The following is a 15,287-nucleotide window of genomic DNA, read 5'->3' as shown; positions in this document are numbered from 1 at the left end:
TACTTCGTGCTTTCTTTGTAAACTTTTAAAATGCAATAAAGATTTTTTTTTAAGTAACAAAACACACAGAGAGACAGACAGAGAAGGTTTTATGTCACAGAGTGAGATTTTCCCAGGGTGGGGGCCACACAATCTGTGACTGACCAAGCCAAGCAGCTCTATGTGAGAGCCCATCAAAGACCAGTGGTGCCAACTAAGGGGCCCCGAGGCCCCCCTCCAAAATTTTCAAGAGGGGACCTCGCCCCCTCAAAATTTCACAATGACCATGCACATGCCATGTGCGCACACTGTGTAGCATACTCACGTCACTTGTGCATGCGCACAGCCTGCTTGCATCACATGCACAAGGTGCACGACAGGCACACGACACATCAGCACATTGCGTGCATGCATGTCATCAGTGCACTATGCGTTGTGTGTCACATGTCACTCAGCGCCGGCCCCCTCAATCGCAGGCGCAAGCTGGCACACATGTCAGAGACCTATTAATGCTTCCCTTCCTTCTTAGGACGGCAAAAACATGGGGGCAAGGTTTGTCAAAACTTGGCAGGCTGCATTTTGCTTGGTGGGTCACAAGAGTTTTGTTCATTTTCAAGGGAAGGGATCTCACCTACCGTATTTTTCGCTCTATAAGACACACTTTCCCCCCTCTTAAAAAGTAAGGGGAAATGTATGTGTGTCTTATGGAGCGAATGCAGGCTGCACAGCTATCCCAGAAGCCAGAACAGTGAGAGGGAGCACTGTGCAGTGCTTCCTCTTGCTGTTCTAGCTTCTGGCTTAGCCACGCGAAGCCTCTTCAGGGCATGGGGAGCCTTCATCCCGCTGCCCTGAGGAGGTTTCATGTGGCTTTACCTGGCTTTGGGGGAGGTGGGGGAAGGGACAGAGGGCAGCCCCCCTGTCCCTTCCTCCACCTCCTGGAAAATACCACAAGAGCGCGCTCCCTTTTACGAGCTGCGCGGAGCGTGTGTGTGGCTCTTGGGGGCTTTTCCCCAAGAAGGGAGAAGGGCAGCCTGTCAGTGATGGGCTGCCCTTCTCCCTCCTTGGTGAAAAGCCTGCAAGCGCCGCACACATGCTCCACGCGGCTCGTAAAAGGGAGCGCTGAGCAGAGCCTGGGATGCATACAGGCTCTGCTCAGCGCTCCCTTTAAAGAATATTCTTTTTCTTGCATTCCCACTCTAAAAACTAGGTGCGTCTTATGGTCAGGTGCTTCTTATGGAGCGAAAAATACTGCAATTTGTAGTTTCCAGACTGATTGGGATGCCTCTTACAATTGGATTAAACTGTTTTCCAAATTTTGCAATTCAGTTCAGTTCAAGCCGACCCCCGATGTTTCTCAGAATACCAGTTGCTACTGGAGGCAGGGACAAAAACAGTAGGGAAGGGCGATCGCCTTCACATTCTGCTTGTCGGCTTCCCATAAACACAGAATCATAGAATTGTAGAGGTTGAAGGGACCACAAGGATCATCTAGTCCAAACCCCTGCAATGCAGGAATCTTTCACCCAGCATGGGGCATGAACCCACAACCTTGAGATTAAAAGTCTCATGCTCTACCAAAGTTGTAGCAGGCAGAACGCTGCACTGGACGGACCTTTTTGATCTGTCCCAGCATGCCTCTGCGTACGTTCTTTCGTTAACGTTTTATCCTTTTGAAAGCAAGCAAGCTTTTCACTTGGACTTTGCTAACTGCATGCTATCAGTCAAAAGGAAACTTCAGGTTCTCATCTCTTATATGCAATGCTCTATCAAGACACGAGTATGGAAAGGACGCAGGTGGCGCTGTGGGTTAAAGCCTCAGCGCCTAGGACTTGCCGATTGAAAGGTCGGCGGTTCGAATCCCTGCGGCGGGGTGCGCTCCCGCTGCTCGGTCCCAGCGCCTGCCAACCTAGCAGTTCGAAAGCACCTCCGCGTGCAAGTAGATAAATAGGGACCGCTTACCAGCGGGAAGGTAAACAGCGTTTCCGTGTGCAGCTCTGGCTCGCCAGATGCAGCTTTGTCACGCTGGCCACGTGACCCGGAAGTGTCTCCGGACAGCGCTGGCCCCCGGCCTCTTAAGTGAGATGGGCGCACAACCCCAGAGTCTGTCAAGACTGGCCCGTACGGGCAGGGGTACCTTTACCTTTACCTTTTATGGAAAGGACAGCACTGTGAGAGATGGCGTGGACACCTGCCACCTAGTGGTGTGAATGCTGCAAGTGTCCATCAAGGGAACAGCAGGTTGTCTACAACTTTAGAAAGAAAAATACTCCTAAATACCATGCACAAAAAAAGGTGATCACTGTATCTTTGTCTTTCTCGCATGCACACGTCCATTTGTGTGTTCACGGTGTTTTTAATGTGTGGTAGTTTTGCAAGGAAACTGTCTTTGAGCGCAGATGAACAGAGATACTTTGCTGCTCACGAGTGAACCAGCCAATGGGGTGGAAATGGAACTCTGACAAATGGAAAACGTACCTTTTTCTGCTAACTCTTTCCACCTGTCTTTGTTCTCTTGTATGATCTGAAACAGGGTGTCTTTAAAGCTTCTTAAGTCCACGGTGTTCAAAGAGTTTTCTGAGCAAGACCCGCCAACACACCCGGCATTTTTAACATGTATCCTTCTTTGTACCTCCACACTGGATCCCCCAGCGATGTCACTAGAAGAGGGGGTGTATTAAAGAACTAGATTAAAGGCAGAGCAAGACACTTCAGGGGCACAGACAAGGAGAAAGGACAGTAATACATTGTAGCCCGTAACTCAGCCTGGGGTTCTCCAGAGGCTTTTGACTACAGCTTGCATCAGTTCTGGATGGGGTTGAAGTCAACAGTCTAAAGGATGCCAGGTTGTAAAAGGCTCCCATAACTGATGCAGGAATATCCCCTACATGGAGGAGGGTGGAAAGGGCAACGAGACATGGGCATTAGGGTGGTTCATAAAAAACCTTTCTCGAAAATGCCTGCTCCAAAGGTCTTCTCTTACTACACTAGCTAATTGAATTCAAAAAATCAATTTAGGGGAAAACATTAGATGATCACCAGGGCTAGCTGGCTAAATTAGTCCTATTTGGGCCAGCGAGGAGACCCAGGGAGAATTAGCTGTGGGATCCCAGAGAGGGTAATCTTCATAAAAAGGGGAGAGGGAGGGAAGGAAGTTCCCTCTGTCTTACAGGCCCTGCAGAAGGAAGTTAAATCCTGCAGGGCCCTGGTCTTATGGGACAGAGCATTCCACCAGGTCGGAGCCATCACTGAGAAGGCCCTGGCCCTGGTGGAGGATAATCTGACTTCCTTAGGACCCGAGACCTCTAAACTATGATTATTCATGCACCTTAAGGTCCTCTGCGGGGCAGACCAGGAGAGTCGGTCCTGTAAATACGAGGGCCCTAAGCCACAAAGAGCTGTTTACTTGGTCATTTCCCTATGTCATGAAGGCTGAAATTTTAATTCAGTGGAGGAGGGTCAAGATATTAACTGATATGCATGAAATTTCAGATATAGCTATATAATCCCTAGTGTAGTAAGATAAGACCATTGGAGCAGGCATTTAAAAAGAAATGAACCACCCTAATGGGCATAGCCAGGGTTTGGGGGGGGGGGCGAGGACACTCATCTGTCATCCTCCTCTGTCTGGCTCTGCCTAGCAGATTCAGAATGAAATGTCTCAACAACAGTTGTTTTAAATTCCTTCCCTTTGACCCCAAGTGCTCAGAGAAATCCGTCAAAATCTTTCTACAATTTCTACTTTTATAGTTAAGAGTTTTTGTTTGTTTACTTGATTTAGGGGAGGGCAGCTGCCCCCTGTTCCTCTCCAGTCTATGCCCATGTGCAGAACGCAACTCTATTGTTCTTTGCCATGGCAATACAATCCTATGTATGCCTGCTTAGAAGTCCCAATGAGTCCCATAGAGCTTATTCCCAGGAAACTCGGTATAAGAATGCAGCCTAAATTAAATAAAGGACACTAGTTGGACTTGGAGAATTAACTTGTAGACCTCTGTTCCTTGCCAAAAGGGGTGCTGGTTTATTTTTATTTATATGCCCTACATTATATGACCTCGAATCTTCCTATTTCTGCTTTGGATCTTGTGATTGTGAGATGCCGCAAAGCTATTATGAAACAAAAACGTACAGTATTTTGCTAGCATAACAAGCTTAATGGCTAAAAGCTAAATTCATAATTTGCTTTAGGGCAGAGAGGAAAGAGCCTTGAAATCATGTGTACACACCTCCAAGCAAATAATCCCTCCACAAAATTTCCTGAATAATATTTTGAGCACCAGCTCCTTCAAATATAATGATTTGTATTCTTACATATACACAGTCGTTTCCTCAACAGGATTTATATGCTGTCATGTAACACAGTTGCAACTCTTGCCACTAGGTGGCAATGTTATATTAGCGTAATTTCGATTTTCAATAATAATATAAATGGGGGGGGGTGCTTCTCAAACCTTAGTGCTGTCGAGAAGGAAGGGCTTTCAGATTTTGACGCTTCCTCTATAAGAGGAAAAACTATTTTCTCCATGGAGTCAGTAAGAAGAGCAAATGTTGGCTTTACTATGAAATCTATGAAACCTGCAGGGAAATTTGGGAGTGGGGTGTGGAGAGAAAGAGAGAGAGACGGAAGAAAACATTGAGTGCCTGTGCATTCTTTGTACAGTTAGTAAGTAAATGTGAATAGAGCTTTGCTGAAGGCAAATTTAAGAGTTTTAACAAACAGCTTAATTAAAAATAAAATCCAGTAAGTGTACATAAAACAGTAAAATAATTACCATCAACACAGAGATAAAATAAACATAATCAAGATACAAGAATACATGACTTAATTATGTGACCAGATAGACTTGCTGGAATAACGGTTTCAGCAAGTGCCTACAATTGTATATGACAAGTGTGCTAGCCTAACAGATGTGCTGCCACACTAAAAGATCAATTTCTCACAAATGCACAATGGACATTATGTGGCATTTGGTAACAGCACAAACTCTGCACATGAAAGCATCTGTGTAGTGTGCAAGTGTTCAAAACACTTGTATTTTGGGCATAAATGGCAAGGCAGGATCAGTTGTATTCCCACACCCTTCTTATTTCAGAGGGCGAGGCTGAGGTATAGTGGTTTGCTGAAGACTACGTGGTTAACCCGTGACAGAGGTGAGATTCGGTCTGCAGTTCTCTGCCTGCAGTTACCTGGAAGAAACTCTCACTGAAAGCAGCAGGATTTACTTCTGAACATGCATACATTGGATTGCACAGTAAAGCTGCAGACTTTGTACAATGTCCATTGGCCCTGATAGGCTTAGACACAATGTTCCACCACTGGCTTTCTGTACAGATATATATTTAGAGCAACTACATAAACAATATGAGGTCCAGTTTATGTAAGGTCCAGTTTATATGGGCAAGGGACAGGTGTGCAATAAAATAAATGTTGCAAATCTAATGCATTAGAGATGCAAGACCGTAGGAGTACACACACACACACACACACACACACACGTCCTATGTTGCCCACAAGGTGAAGGCAAGGATAAAAAAGGTTGACATTTAATATTTACAGCTTTCAATTCTAGAGTCAAGCCAGTATTCTATAAACCTCTCTTTTAAGGCGCCCTTAAGATGGAATCCTAATCTCATTTTCGTAGGAGAAAGCCTCATTGAATTCAATAGGACTTACTTCTGAGTAGACATGATTAGACTTGTGCAGCTAACTGTTGGAATAAAAAGGAAATACTCCCATGGTCCAATTGCTGAGCAAAAAGGATCACTATTTATTTTATGTCAGGTGTTAACATTTACCTCCTACCCTTACGTCCAGAAACTCAGGCTGGGTTTACGCAGCAAAATCCTGCGTTTACTCAGAAGTGCCACTGAGTTTCATGGCACTAAAACCCAAATAAGTGTTTATTGGAGTGCAACAAGATTAGCCTTCTTCTTTCTGTTTCCTTTAAAAATTGGGTTACATCCAATTAATGGGCACGATCCAGTGTTTTTGATGGGCCTACTCTGACTGGAACTCAGTTGAGTATAGATGTTATGTATTCAGTGGTCTGTGTTTGCCTGAGCTTGAGTCTGGACTAAGGATTATGAGCCCCTGTGTTCTGATTCGATACATGATATCTAATCACAGAACATTTCAGGATTTGGGCATCTGCCATTGGCTCTTAAACTCTGAGTCATGATTCACAGCTTGGAAGTTTAGACAGCCAATCATGTTGGGAGTGGGAGTGGCCTAGGCCTTCAAAAATGTAGATAAGCAGTTGCTTTGCCCCTGTTGTCCAGTTCTGTTAGTTCAATACAGGTTCTTGCTGTTATCACCGTGTCTTGTCTCATGGGAACCCACCTACACTTCAATAACCTATTGCATTTATGCTACACGAATTGTTTCCACACTTTTGTATATTGCCTGGAATCTTCTGATGAAGGACAGTTAAGAAATATTTCAAATAAATACATAAATATATCATCAACGATAACACTACCTTCTAAGAGGAAGGTGTGCCTGGAGTCATTGGCCCAAAATCACAAAGTGAACTTTGCCATAGGGGTGTGGGTGGGAATATGAACCTGAAGTTCCCTTGCCTACGACAGAGTCCTTGAGCCAGATCATCATCCTGTCTCTTGACAGGGAGTCCTCCTTTGATCTAGCACAGGAAATCCATGTATGGAAACAAGCACCTGTGTGACCTTCTGGGCACAGTCTTGTGCGAGCCAAGATGGAGCTCAGAAACATCTCATCTCTTTGGCAGAAGAAGCCCTTGCGTGCTGCAACTTTTACACTTCCGCCTACAGGGGATCGATCTTGGAGCAGGGTCTTTATGAGTCTGAGTTGATATTCCAAATTACTGTTTATTATTCTGCGCAAGTGTTATTTCACAATGCGTTAGCAGCGTTCTGTCAAATCAGTGAATGGAACAAGCAATATCCCTGGGAGACAGAACTCAACCCACAGCTCTGAGATGTCAGTATCGAACAATGTCTTCTTGAAAAATGCTTGTCGAGGCAAGAAATTACGCAGAGAACAAAGCATTATCCCCCGCTGAGAACTGAACAGGTGAAAAAAGAGAAACGCCCGATACTACATGGAACAGCAACAGATTTCACATCATCTCAATATGCTAAATAAATGCTCTGGGCATAAAGGAGAGCGGTACCCCATTACCTTACTGAAAACAGGCATTCTCAGACTTAGAAATGACACCAATGTGTGGAATGTTGTGGCACTGAATCTGAAAATCTGTATGGCCCATATCTTGTGTTAGCTAAGAACATTGGCTGACTTGAAGACCCTCAAGAGCAGAAGTGGTCCTCTGGGTGTTGATGGATCCAATGCCTATCATCCATACCTATTGGCTGTGCAGGATCAAGGGCTGTTGAGCTTCCAACATTTGGAGGGCCAACAGTTCCCCATCCCTGCTACAGCAAAGGATCCATCTAGGTGTGTGCAGGGAGACTCGTCTAGCATCAGCACAGCCGGCTGCCATGTACCTGTGGCTCAGAGCCATGACCAGTTCCTGTGATACTTGCACCTAAAACTACCACCCACAACAAGCCAGCTACAACAAGCAAGGTGAGGCCAGGAAAGTGAGCTAGGACAAGACTGCAGCTCCTCCTACTGCAAACGTAAAAGGTGCAAGCTGAATTGCCCTTTTTACCCATACCTGTGCAATGGCACCTGGGCTGGAGACATGTTGGCTGTTGACCTGCTGGGATTCCCCCAGAACCAGCTGGACTATAGCTATTTGGTGCTGGGAGTGGGAAATCTACCTTCACAGTAGGTGGTGATGCTTCTTCCCCAGCCAATGGTCCTGCAGCCATTCATTTGCTTGTTTACTACAAGTTTACCCCTTCCTTCCAATGGAGCCCAGGATGGCAAACAACATATGCGAGGGCTTGTTGAAAGAGGAAGGTCTTCAGTAGGCAATGGAAAGGCCAGAGACGCCGTGTTCCTAACAATCAACATATTCTCTCTCTTCTCTGAAATAAACATTTATATTCCACCTTTTGTCATGGACACAAGGCTGAATATGTAGCACTCTATATGTGGTTTCCCATCCAAAACCTGACCAGAGGCAGACCTGCTTAGTTTCAGACATCTTCCTATATCATGGGCCTGTATACACACACACATGCACACAGATTCTTTCTTCATCGGCTGCAAACACACTATGCATTTAAAGCACATGACTTTCCTCAAAGAATCCTGGGAATCGTGGCCCTGTGAGGGGTAAACTGCATTTCCCAGGATTCCTTGGGGGAAGTCATGTGCTTTAAATGTACGGTGTTCACGTACCCATAGTCTCATTCCCATCCTGCAGCAACAATCCATCCCCAAACCTCTGCCTTTCCTCAGAGTACTGGGCTCTTGAAAGGTGAGGATCCTCTTCTGTTCTTCCAGATGTTATGAGAGTCCTCTTCCATAAGCGACGGTGTGCATAATGAACACACGTAGCAGGAGGAAGCAGAAGCTAGTGACTTGCCAGCCTTAGAATGCTGGTTGTTCCTATTTTGTGATGGTTACAACACTGTTCCTTTCTGTTACGAGATCATTTCTCCAAAGTAAAAAATAAAAAAGCCAAGCATTACCTATTTGGGACTGTGCCACCATGGTGGATTTGCGGTCACAGAGAGGAGAAAACGGTAGCCCCAGTTCTGCCTCTTTGTCTCCCTGAAGGGTTAAAAAAAGGTGACACATTGAAATGTGTAAGTTTACAGGTACTAATGAAAGCAAGACTAAGAATTTATGGACTGCATCTGAACACAAGCCCAACTATTTAACTAAACCAAGGGGTGTCCCTTTCACATCCAATTTCTGCAATGTGTGGCTTAAAAAAAAGAAAAATACTGTATATTAAACATGTACTTATGATGAATGAGGATAGAGAAAATGGTTGCTTCCAGACAGAGGGTTCTTAGCACTGCCTGCTTATTTCTCTCTCCCTATGAGCTACAAACATTTCCATGTATGCTCAGATGCACCCACACCATCTAGAGATGGACAATCTCAGTTTCTTTCCATTTCTCATTTTTAAAATCTTACGTTCAGCTCTCTACATTTCCATGTCAGTTTTGCAACTCTTCATTCATTTCTAAGAGTTCTCATGAAAATTCTGGTTTTTGTCCAAATTTCTGCTAACACGTGCATTTCTGCACACAATGTTGCCTGATGCACACATTCTCGCAAACAGTTTCCCCAAACAGAATCCAGCTTTGTGTGTGGTTTTCACCACTGTACACATGCTTTCCCATAACAGATGTGTGTTTTTTGTAAGCACAGCTTGGCTGGAGAGCTAATTTGCAAAATTCAGATACGTGCGAATTTCAAAGGCTAGTTGGGCTTCGGTTCTCCTATTGCTTCCGGGTTGGACCGTTCACCTTGAAATGTGAACTGAAACGAATTCTTCCTTCACCCTTTCTTACAAGTAGTAAGTAGAAAGAAAAAGGAATATTACAACCAAATCTAATAACAAATACAGTGGTACCTCGGGTTACATACGCTTCAGGTTACAGACTCCGCTAACCCAGAAATAGTGCTTCAGGTTAAGAACTTTGCTTCAGGATAAGAACAGAAATTGTGCTCCGGTGGCACGGCGGCAGCAGGAGGCCCCATTAGCTAAAGTGGTGCTTCAGGTTAAGAACAGACCTCCGGAACGAATTAAGTACTTAACCCGAGGTACCACTGTATAAGGGATCTTTATGAACAGGTTTGGACATGGGAGACGGATATTACCTGTTGAAAAAATTCTTCCATCAGTGCCATCGTCCACCGGTAATGCAGCTTCCAGATTTTTGATGGATGACTGATGTCGGCCGCATGAAGAATCAGGGACATGGCTTTGGCTTTGTCTATCCTGCCCATTCAAAGATTTTCTCACATTATCTTACCACAACAGCAAGTCTCCCCCTCCCTCCCATTCAAATAGGAATTGTATGTTAACACACAGCACTGGAGAGAGAATGAGGGGAGGCACTTACCCCTCGGTCTGCTGCAGACTGTGCCTCATTGTTTTGATCTGCTGGAAATGGCCTGACATGTCAGTTGATAAGACCATCTCGATGACGAGGGTGCGCAGCTCCCTGCAGACAGTCAGCATTACTAAATTACAATCGTATTTATTCTCTAATGAGACGTTTTGCTCACAAAGCAATGGTTAATTTATCTCTTGGGATGAGCATGAACATTATTTTAAAAAATGAGAAAAGCACTTCAAATTATTATTATCTGGAAACCTCCAGCCTCCTGAGAGTTGATGGGAGTTGGGTACTTGAAAAATACGACAACGCAACCCTGCTATTACTTCATCGGTCCTGCTGTTTTGTTATCCCTCATTTCAGAATCATGAACTGTAATTACATTCTGGGGCTCTGGGTGGAAGCTCTGCCTGATTTCCACATAACTGCAATCAGCAGAACGTGGAGAAGGTTAAGACTTTACCACCAGCACTGAACTTTCGCTTGGGAACTCAGAAGGGGAAGAGAAACCAACTAGATCTCGGGATAGTTCCCTTAAAGAAGGAGGCTCACCAGGAGGAAAAGGATGGTTAAGTCCAGTCAAAGGCGACTATGGGGTTGTGGCGCTCATCTCGCTTTTCAGGCCGAGGGAGATAGTGTTTGTCTGAAGATAGCTTTTCGGGTCATGTGGCCAGCATGACTAAACTGCTTCTGGCGCAACAGGACACCATGACGAAAGCCAGAGCATATGGAAACACCATTGACCTTCCCGCTACAGCAGTGCCTATTTATCTACTTGCACTGGTGTGCTTTTGAACTGCTAGGTTGGCAGGAGCAGGGAAAGAGCAACGGGACCTCACTCCGTCTTGGGGACTTGAACTGCCAAACTTCTAATCAGCAAGCCCAAGAGGCTCAGTGGTTTAAACCACAGCGCTATTCATGCTGTGGTGTTCAGTAGCTGGGGGAGGTGACTACTTTGGTGACAGAAAAGCTACCAGGTGGTGACTTGCAGCCATCTCAGCATGCGCCTGGTAGGACAGCACCTCCATTGGATAACATCCCAGAAAGGAAGGGCATTTTGCAGCATACCTTTGTTACCCTGTGGGTAACATCTTGGGAAGGGAAAATAAACTGCACACGTGAGCCTTTAAAAGAACCCATGTGCCAAGGGCAATGTTGGGACTATCTCAGGGATATCTTTGCATATGCAAACTTTGCGCAGATTGGGGTCATAAGCCTGTACCCCTGAGTCTTCTTAATATTTAGCAACACCCCCATCCTGCACACAAAGCTGATGTGGAAGAGCCATAGCTCAGGGGGTAGAGCATCTGCCTTGCATATGGAAGTTTCCTGGTTCAATCCCTGACATCTCCAGGTTAGGGCTGAGAGAGGCTCCCTGTCTGAAACCCCGAAGAGTTATTTTTATTTATTCTACAGTGGTGCCTCGCAAGACGAAATTAATCCGTTCCGCGAGTCTCTTTGTCTTGCGTTTTTTTCGTCTTGCGAAGCACGGCTATTAGCGGCTTAGCGGCTTAGAAAAGGGGGGGGGGAGGGAAAAAACTCGCAAGAACTCGCAAGGTGTTTTTGTCTTGCGAAGCAAGCCCATAGGGAAATTCGTCTTGCGAAGCACCTCAAAAAACGGAAAACTCTTTCGTCTAGCGAGTTTTTCGTCTTGCGAGGCATTCGTCTTGCGGGGCACCACTGTATATTATTTATTGAATTTATATACCACCTTACACCCGGGGGTCTCTGGAATGGGCAAAATCCACATGACACAGACCACTCACACTGGAGAAAGTTTTGACATATGACTCTGGCAACATGGTAGCCAACCAATTGGAAGAGCTTTTGTGGTAGCTGGAATACTATGAGCCGGGCCTATGATGCGTGTCACTCTCAACAAGCCCACCTGTCTTACCTCCACTCATCTTTGGTTAGGTTCACCAGAATGTTCATTTCTTCTTCTTGCATAATCTTATAAGCAGCACTTACATGATGGTTTTCAAGAACGGAGCGATCGTTGTACAAAATGGCAACATCTGACCTAGATGCAAAGAGTTGGATAGCTTGAGTTCACAACACCTTGAGTTCACAACACCTTGGCAGGTTTATCTACCTGTCAGGTGAGTCAGGAGGCACAAGAAAACACCTTATGACAGTGGTGAGGAACCTCCAATTCAATATGTTGCAGCCCATTCTGTCACATCAGGGCATGAAATCCTTTAAAAACTAGAACTATCTCAATTTTATCTTTGCTTTTGAAATCTGAAATGAGAAGGGCTGAGTTTTTATTCAGTTGTTTTTTTTAAAAAAAAAATGGCCCCATAATTTAAGATCAAAATAGAAAAGTGGTTTAAATTTGGAATTACTGGACTGAGTGGTAAAAAGTTATTTTTCGTTATAGCTTGCAAGCCTTGGCTTGACACTGTCGCCATGGGAGCAAATATGACACTGGATAAATAAATCAACACACGCATTCTAAGTCTGTAAAGTTTATGAACTGAGTAACATGTCTGGCAAGAGCAGGGTCCTAGCACACGCTGCATGATAGGGTGAGGGAAAACGAGTCTTCATTTTCGGTTGGGGGGGTCATAGCAATTTGTGGGAGAACGAAGAAGAAAACACCCCTTCATTGTATCATTAAATCATGAATGGAGAACCTTTGACAGTCCAAGGGTTCTATTCATTGTCAGGCAAACTTCCAGGGGCCACATGCCAGTGCTGAGCAGGGCCAGAGACAAAAGTGGGAGGAGCAATTGTTTCACACATGTTCGCACGCAGATCTCTCTACCTGCCAGGCTTCGGGGAATTGGCTTCCTCCCTCCTCTGGCAGTAGATAAGCAGAACAAAGGAAAAGGAGTCTTCCTACCAGTTAGAAACTTGAATGATCACAGCGAGAGAACAAAAAATCCATTTCCAAGGAATGGTGGTGCTCCCAGTTAAGGGTTCCATCCACTTCCTGCCTTGTCACCCACGTCACTACCGCGTCTTGTACCCTGAGCTCATAACCACTGTGCTTTCTGCGCTGCCACCTTGTCAGCTCTTCTTGACCTTGGGCTGGGCAGATGAAAGCTTTCCAGAGACAGTGAATCTGTTAACTCTCTCTCTCCCAGTACTTCTCCTAGCTGTTCCCCATCTAGTATTTCCCAGCTTCTGCCTTCTGAATTATGTCCCTCTGCAAACCACTGTTTACTGTCTATACTGTCCTCCTGCTCCTGGGAACATTCAGGATTCTGATCAGGAGGAGGGGGAGGCTCCCACCATTCTTCCTCAGTGCAGCCCCCCTCAGCATGTTCCTGGACACTACCCACCATCCAGGGAAGCAAGAGTTCAAGGACACAGTCCAGTCAGACAAAAACACTCAAAGGGATATGGACTGGGGAAGAGTCCTGAGAGGCTTGGTGGGTCACTTTTGACCCTCAGGCCTGAGGTTCTCCATCTCTTCATTAAACGGTGCAATATGAATATCAAATCACAATGGCTGGAATTCAAAATAGCATTGAGGCAATCATTCCATCCGTGGAAGCAGTTCTATTTGCCAGGTGGAAAGATCTCCCCTCTCCTCCCACCATGCACTGTTTTGGGGGTTATTCTGACCCCCAAGAGCCAATTTGGAGGGGAGCAGGTGGGAAGGAGAGGGGGGGTCCCATTCTGCTAGCAGGACCCATTGCAATGGTTCCCACTGGCAGGACTGTTTAGATTAATCCTTCTCAACAAGTCTTCGCTACAATTGTATGAAAAAAAAGAATTGCTAGGGAGAAGTGGGCTGATTTCTTGGCACCCTTATAAATGACTGACAGGCGCCATAGTGTTATATCAATGCCACATCCGATAACCTAGCTACACACTGCTGGGTTGAGCCAACGAGGGGCCCCTTCTAAGCCTCTGGGATCTTGACCAGTGCCCAGCCTGGATGATCTCTAGCACCAGCCAAAAATGAGGGGATATAAATAAACTTTGAAGTGCCAATACCAGCTTCAAGCGAGGGCTGGGAACCCTTCACTCGTGACTTTGCTTCTCTTCTGTCCCTCGTGCCTTCTGGAAGCACTGAAATTATCGCACTGATGGAAATTTCTGCATTGTATCATGCGCAATACCAGCTTGGGAGTCTGCCATGGGATCTTGCGGGAAAGCAATGCCTGAAAGCCTGCTCAAAGATTTTCTCCTTCCCAGTTTTATGTGTTTGTTCTTATACCACCAGCTTACCTGGTCTGGATGTGAAAGTTGTTCGTAGTCCCAGTGTGCTCGTAGTCATGGATTGTAGCTGCAAAGATCATTGCTAATATTTCCAGTTCGGTGAGCCAGTGCTAGTCAACAACAATAACAAAACCTTCCATCATATGAAGTACAAATAGTTCATCTCTGGCTAAGTTGTCTTGTCTTATAGAATCCTACCCTTTCTTAATACAGAGCAGGGATGGGGATGTCCTCCAGATGTTGCTGGACTACAACTCCCATTGTCTATGACAGAGCCGGCCCACCCGTGAGATTGGGTGAGGTGGCTGCTTCAAGCAGCACCACTTAAGGGGCATCACCTGGCTCTGCCACCCAGCCTTGCAGCTTGTCTCCCTGGCCTCTAGGGGCAGAGAGGAACTGGTAGCAAAGCTCTGTGGAAAACTCCCCTTCCACCCAATGAGGGAGACTCCTTACAAAGTTGGCGCCCCCATCGTGGGGGCGTTTTGCCTCAGGTTCTGAGACATCTTGGGCCACCCCAGTCCCTGACCAATGGCTATGTTGGTTGGGGCCAAGGGGAGCTGCAGTCCAAGAAGATTTGGAGGGTCACAGGTTCCCCACTACCGGCTTAGCCTTTGTGCTATCATACTCCCATACGGCAAGAAAGGTTGCAGGAAGTGGTCCATAACCTTTGCACTTATCAATGTTGCCTTAAACCTCAAGCCACATATACCTCAAGACACCATATAGCTTTCCTAGCATCTTGCTCCTCATTCATTTCTGCCATCAGGATACTTATAAATAGCCAAGGATAAAAGGTTCAGGCTGGCATTATGTTAATCTCTGGGCAGAGAGAGAGCTTAAAAAAAATGCATGGACCGTGAGAGAGTTGGCTACCATCAAAAGCTTTATTTTAGTGACTCCAAAGTCATAGTCAAATGCTGAGTCAAATGCTGACAGTGCCTAGAAGCAGGCTGCCTTTGAGCATCCCTAAAGGTGCCGTGGGTTAAACCACAGAGCCTAGGACTTGCCAATCAGAAGGCCGGCAGTTCGAGTCCCCACGACAGGGTGATGTCCCATTGCTTGGTCCCTGCTCCTGCCAACCTAGCAGTTCAAAAGCGCGTCAAAGTGCAAGTAGATAAATAGGTACCGCTCCGGTGGGAAGGTAAACGGTGTTTCCGTGTGCTGTT

General features: G+C 45.8%; 1 protein-coding gene across 5 annotated transcripts in view; it reads right to left on the bottom strand.

Annotated features, from left to right (window-relative positions):
- PDE1A (phosphodiesterase 1A) overlaps positions 1-15,287 on the bottom strand; it is a 144,614-nt gene that overhangs the window by 10,019 nt on the left and 119,308 nt on the right. For all 5 annotated transcript variants that reach the window (XM_079978578.1, XM_079978582.1, XM_079978580.1 and 2 more), the window contains 7 exons: positions 14,131-14,231; positions 11,843-11,968; positions 9,949-10,050; positions 9,704-9,824; positions 8,560-8,641; positions 4,428-4,551; positions 2,455-2,636 (listed from right to left, as the gene is read on the bottom strand). In XM_079978578.1, coding sequence (XP_079834704.1) covers positions 2,455-2,636; positions 4,428-4,551; positions 8,560-8,641; positions 9,704-9,824; positions 9,949-10,050; positions 11,843-11,968; positions 14,131-14,231 — 838 coding nt within the window. The remainder of the gene's footprint in view (positions 1-2,454; positions 2,637-4,427; positions 4,552-8,559; positions 8,642-9,703; positions 9,825-9,948; positions 10,051-11,842; positions 11,969-14,130; positions 14,232-15,287) is intronic.

Source organism: Podarcis cretensis (genome assembly GCF_951804945.1).
Source record: "Podarcis cretensis genome assembly, chromosome: 1".
NCBI classification, from domain to species: domain Eukaryota; kingdom Metazoa; phylum Chordata; class Lepidosauria; order Squamata; family Lacertidae; genus Podarcis; species Podarcis cretensis.
Note: the sequence above shows the minus strand (reverse complement) of the source record. Positions and strands in the feature narration are given on the sequence as shown.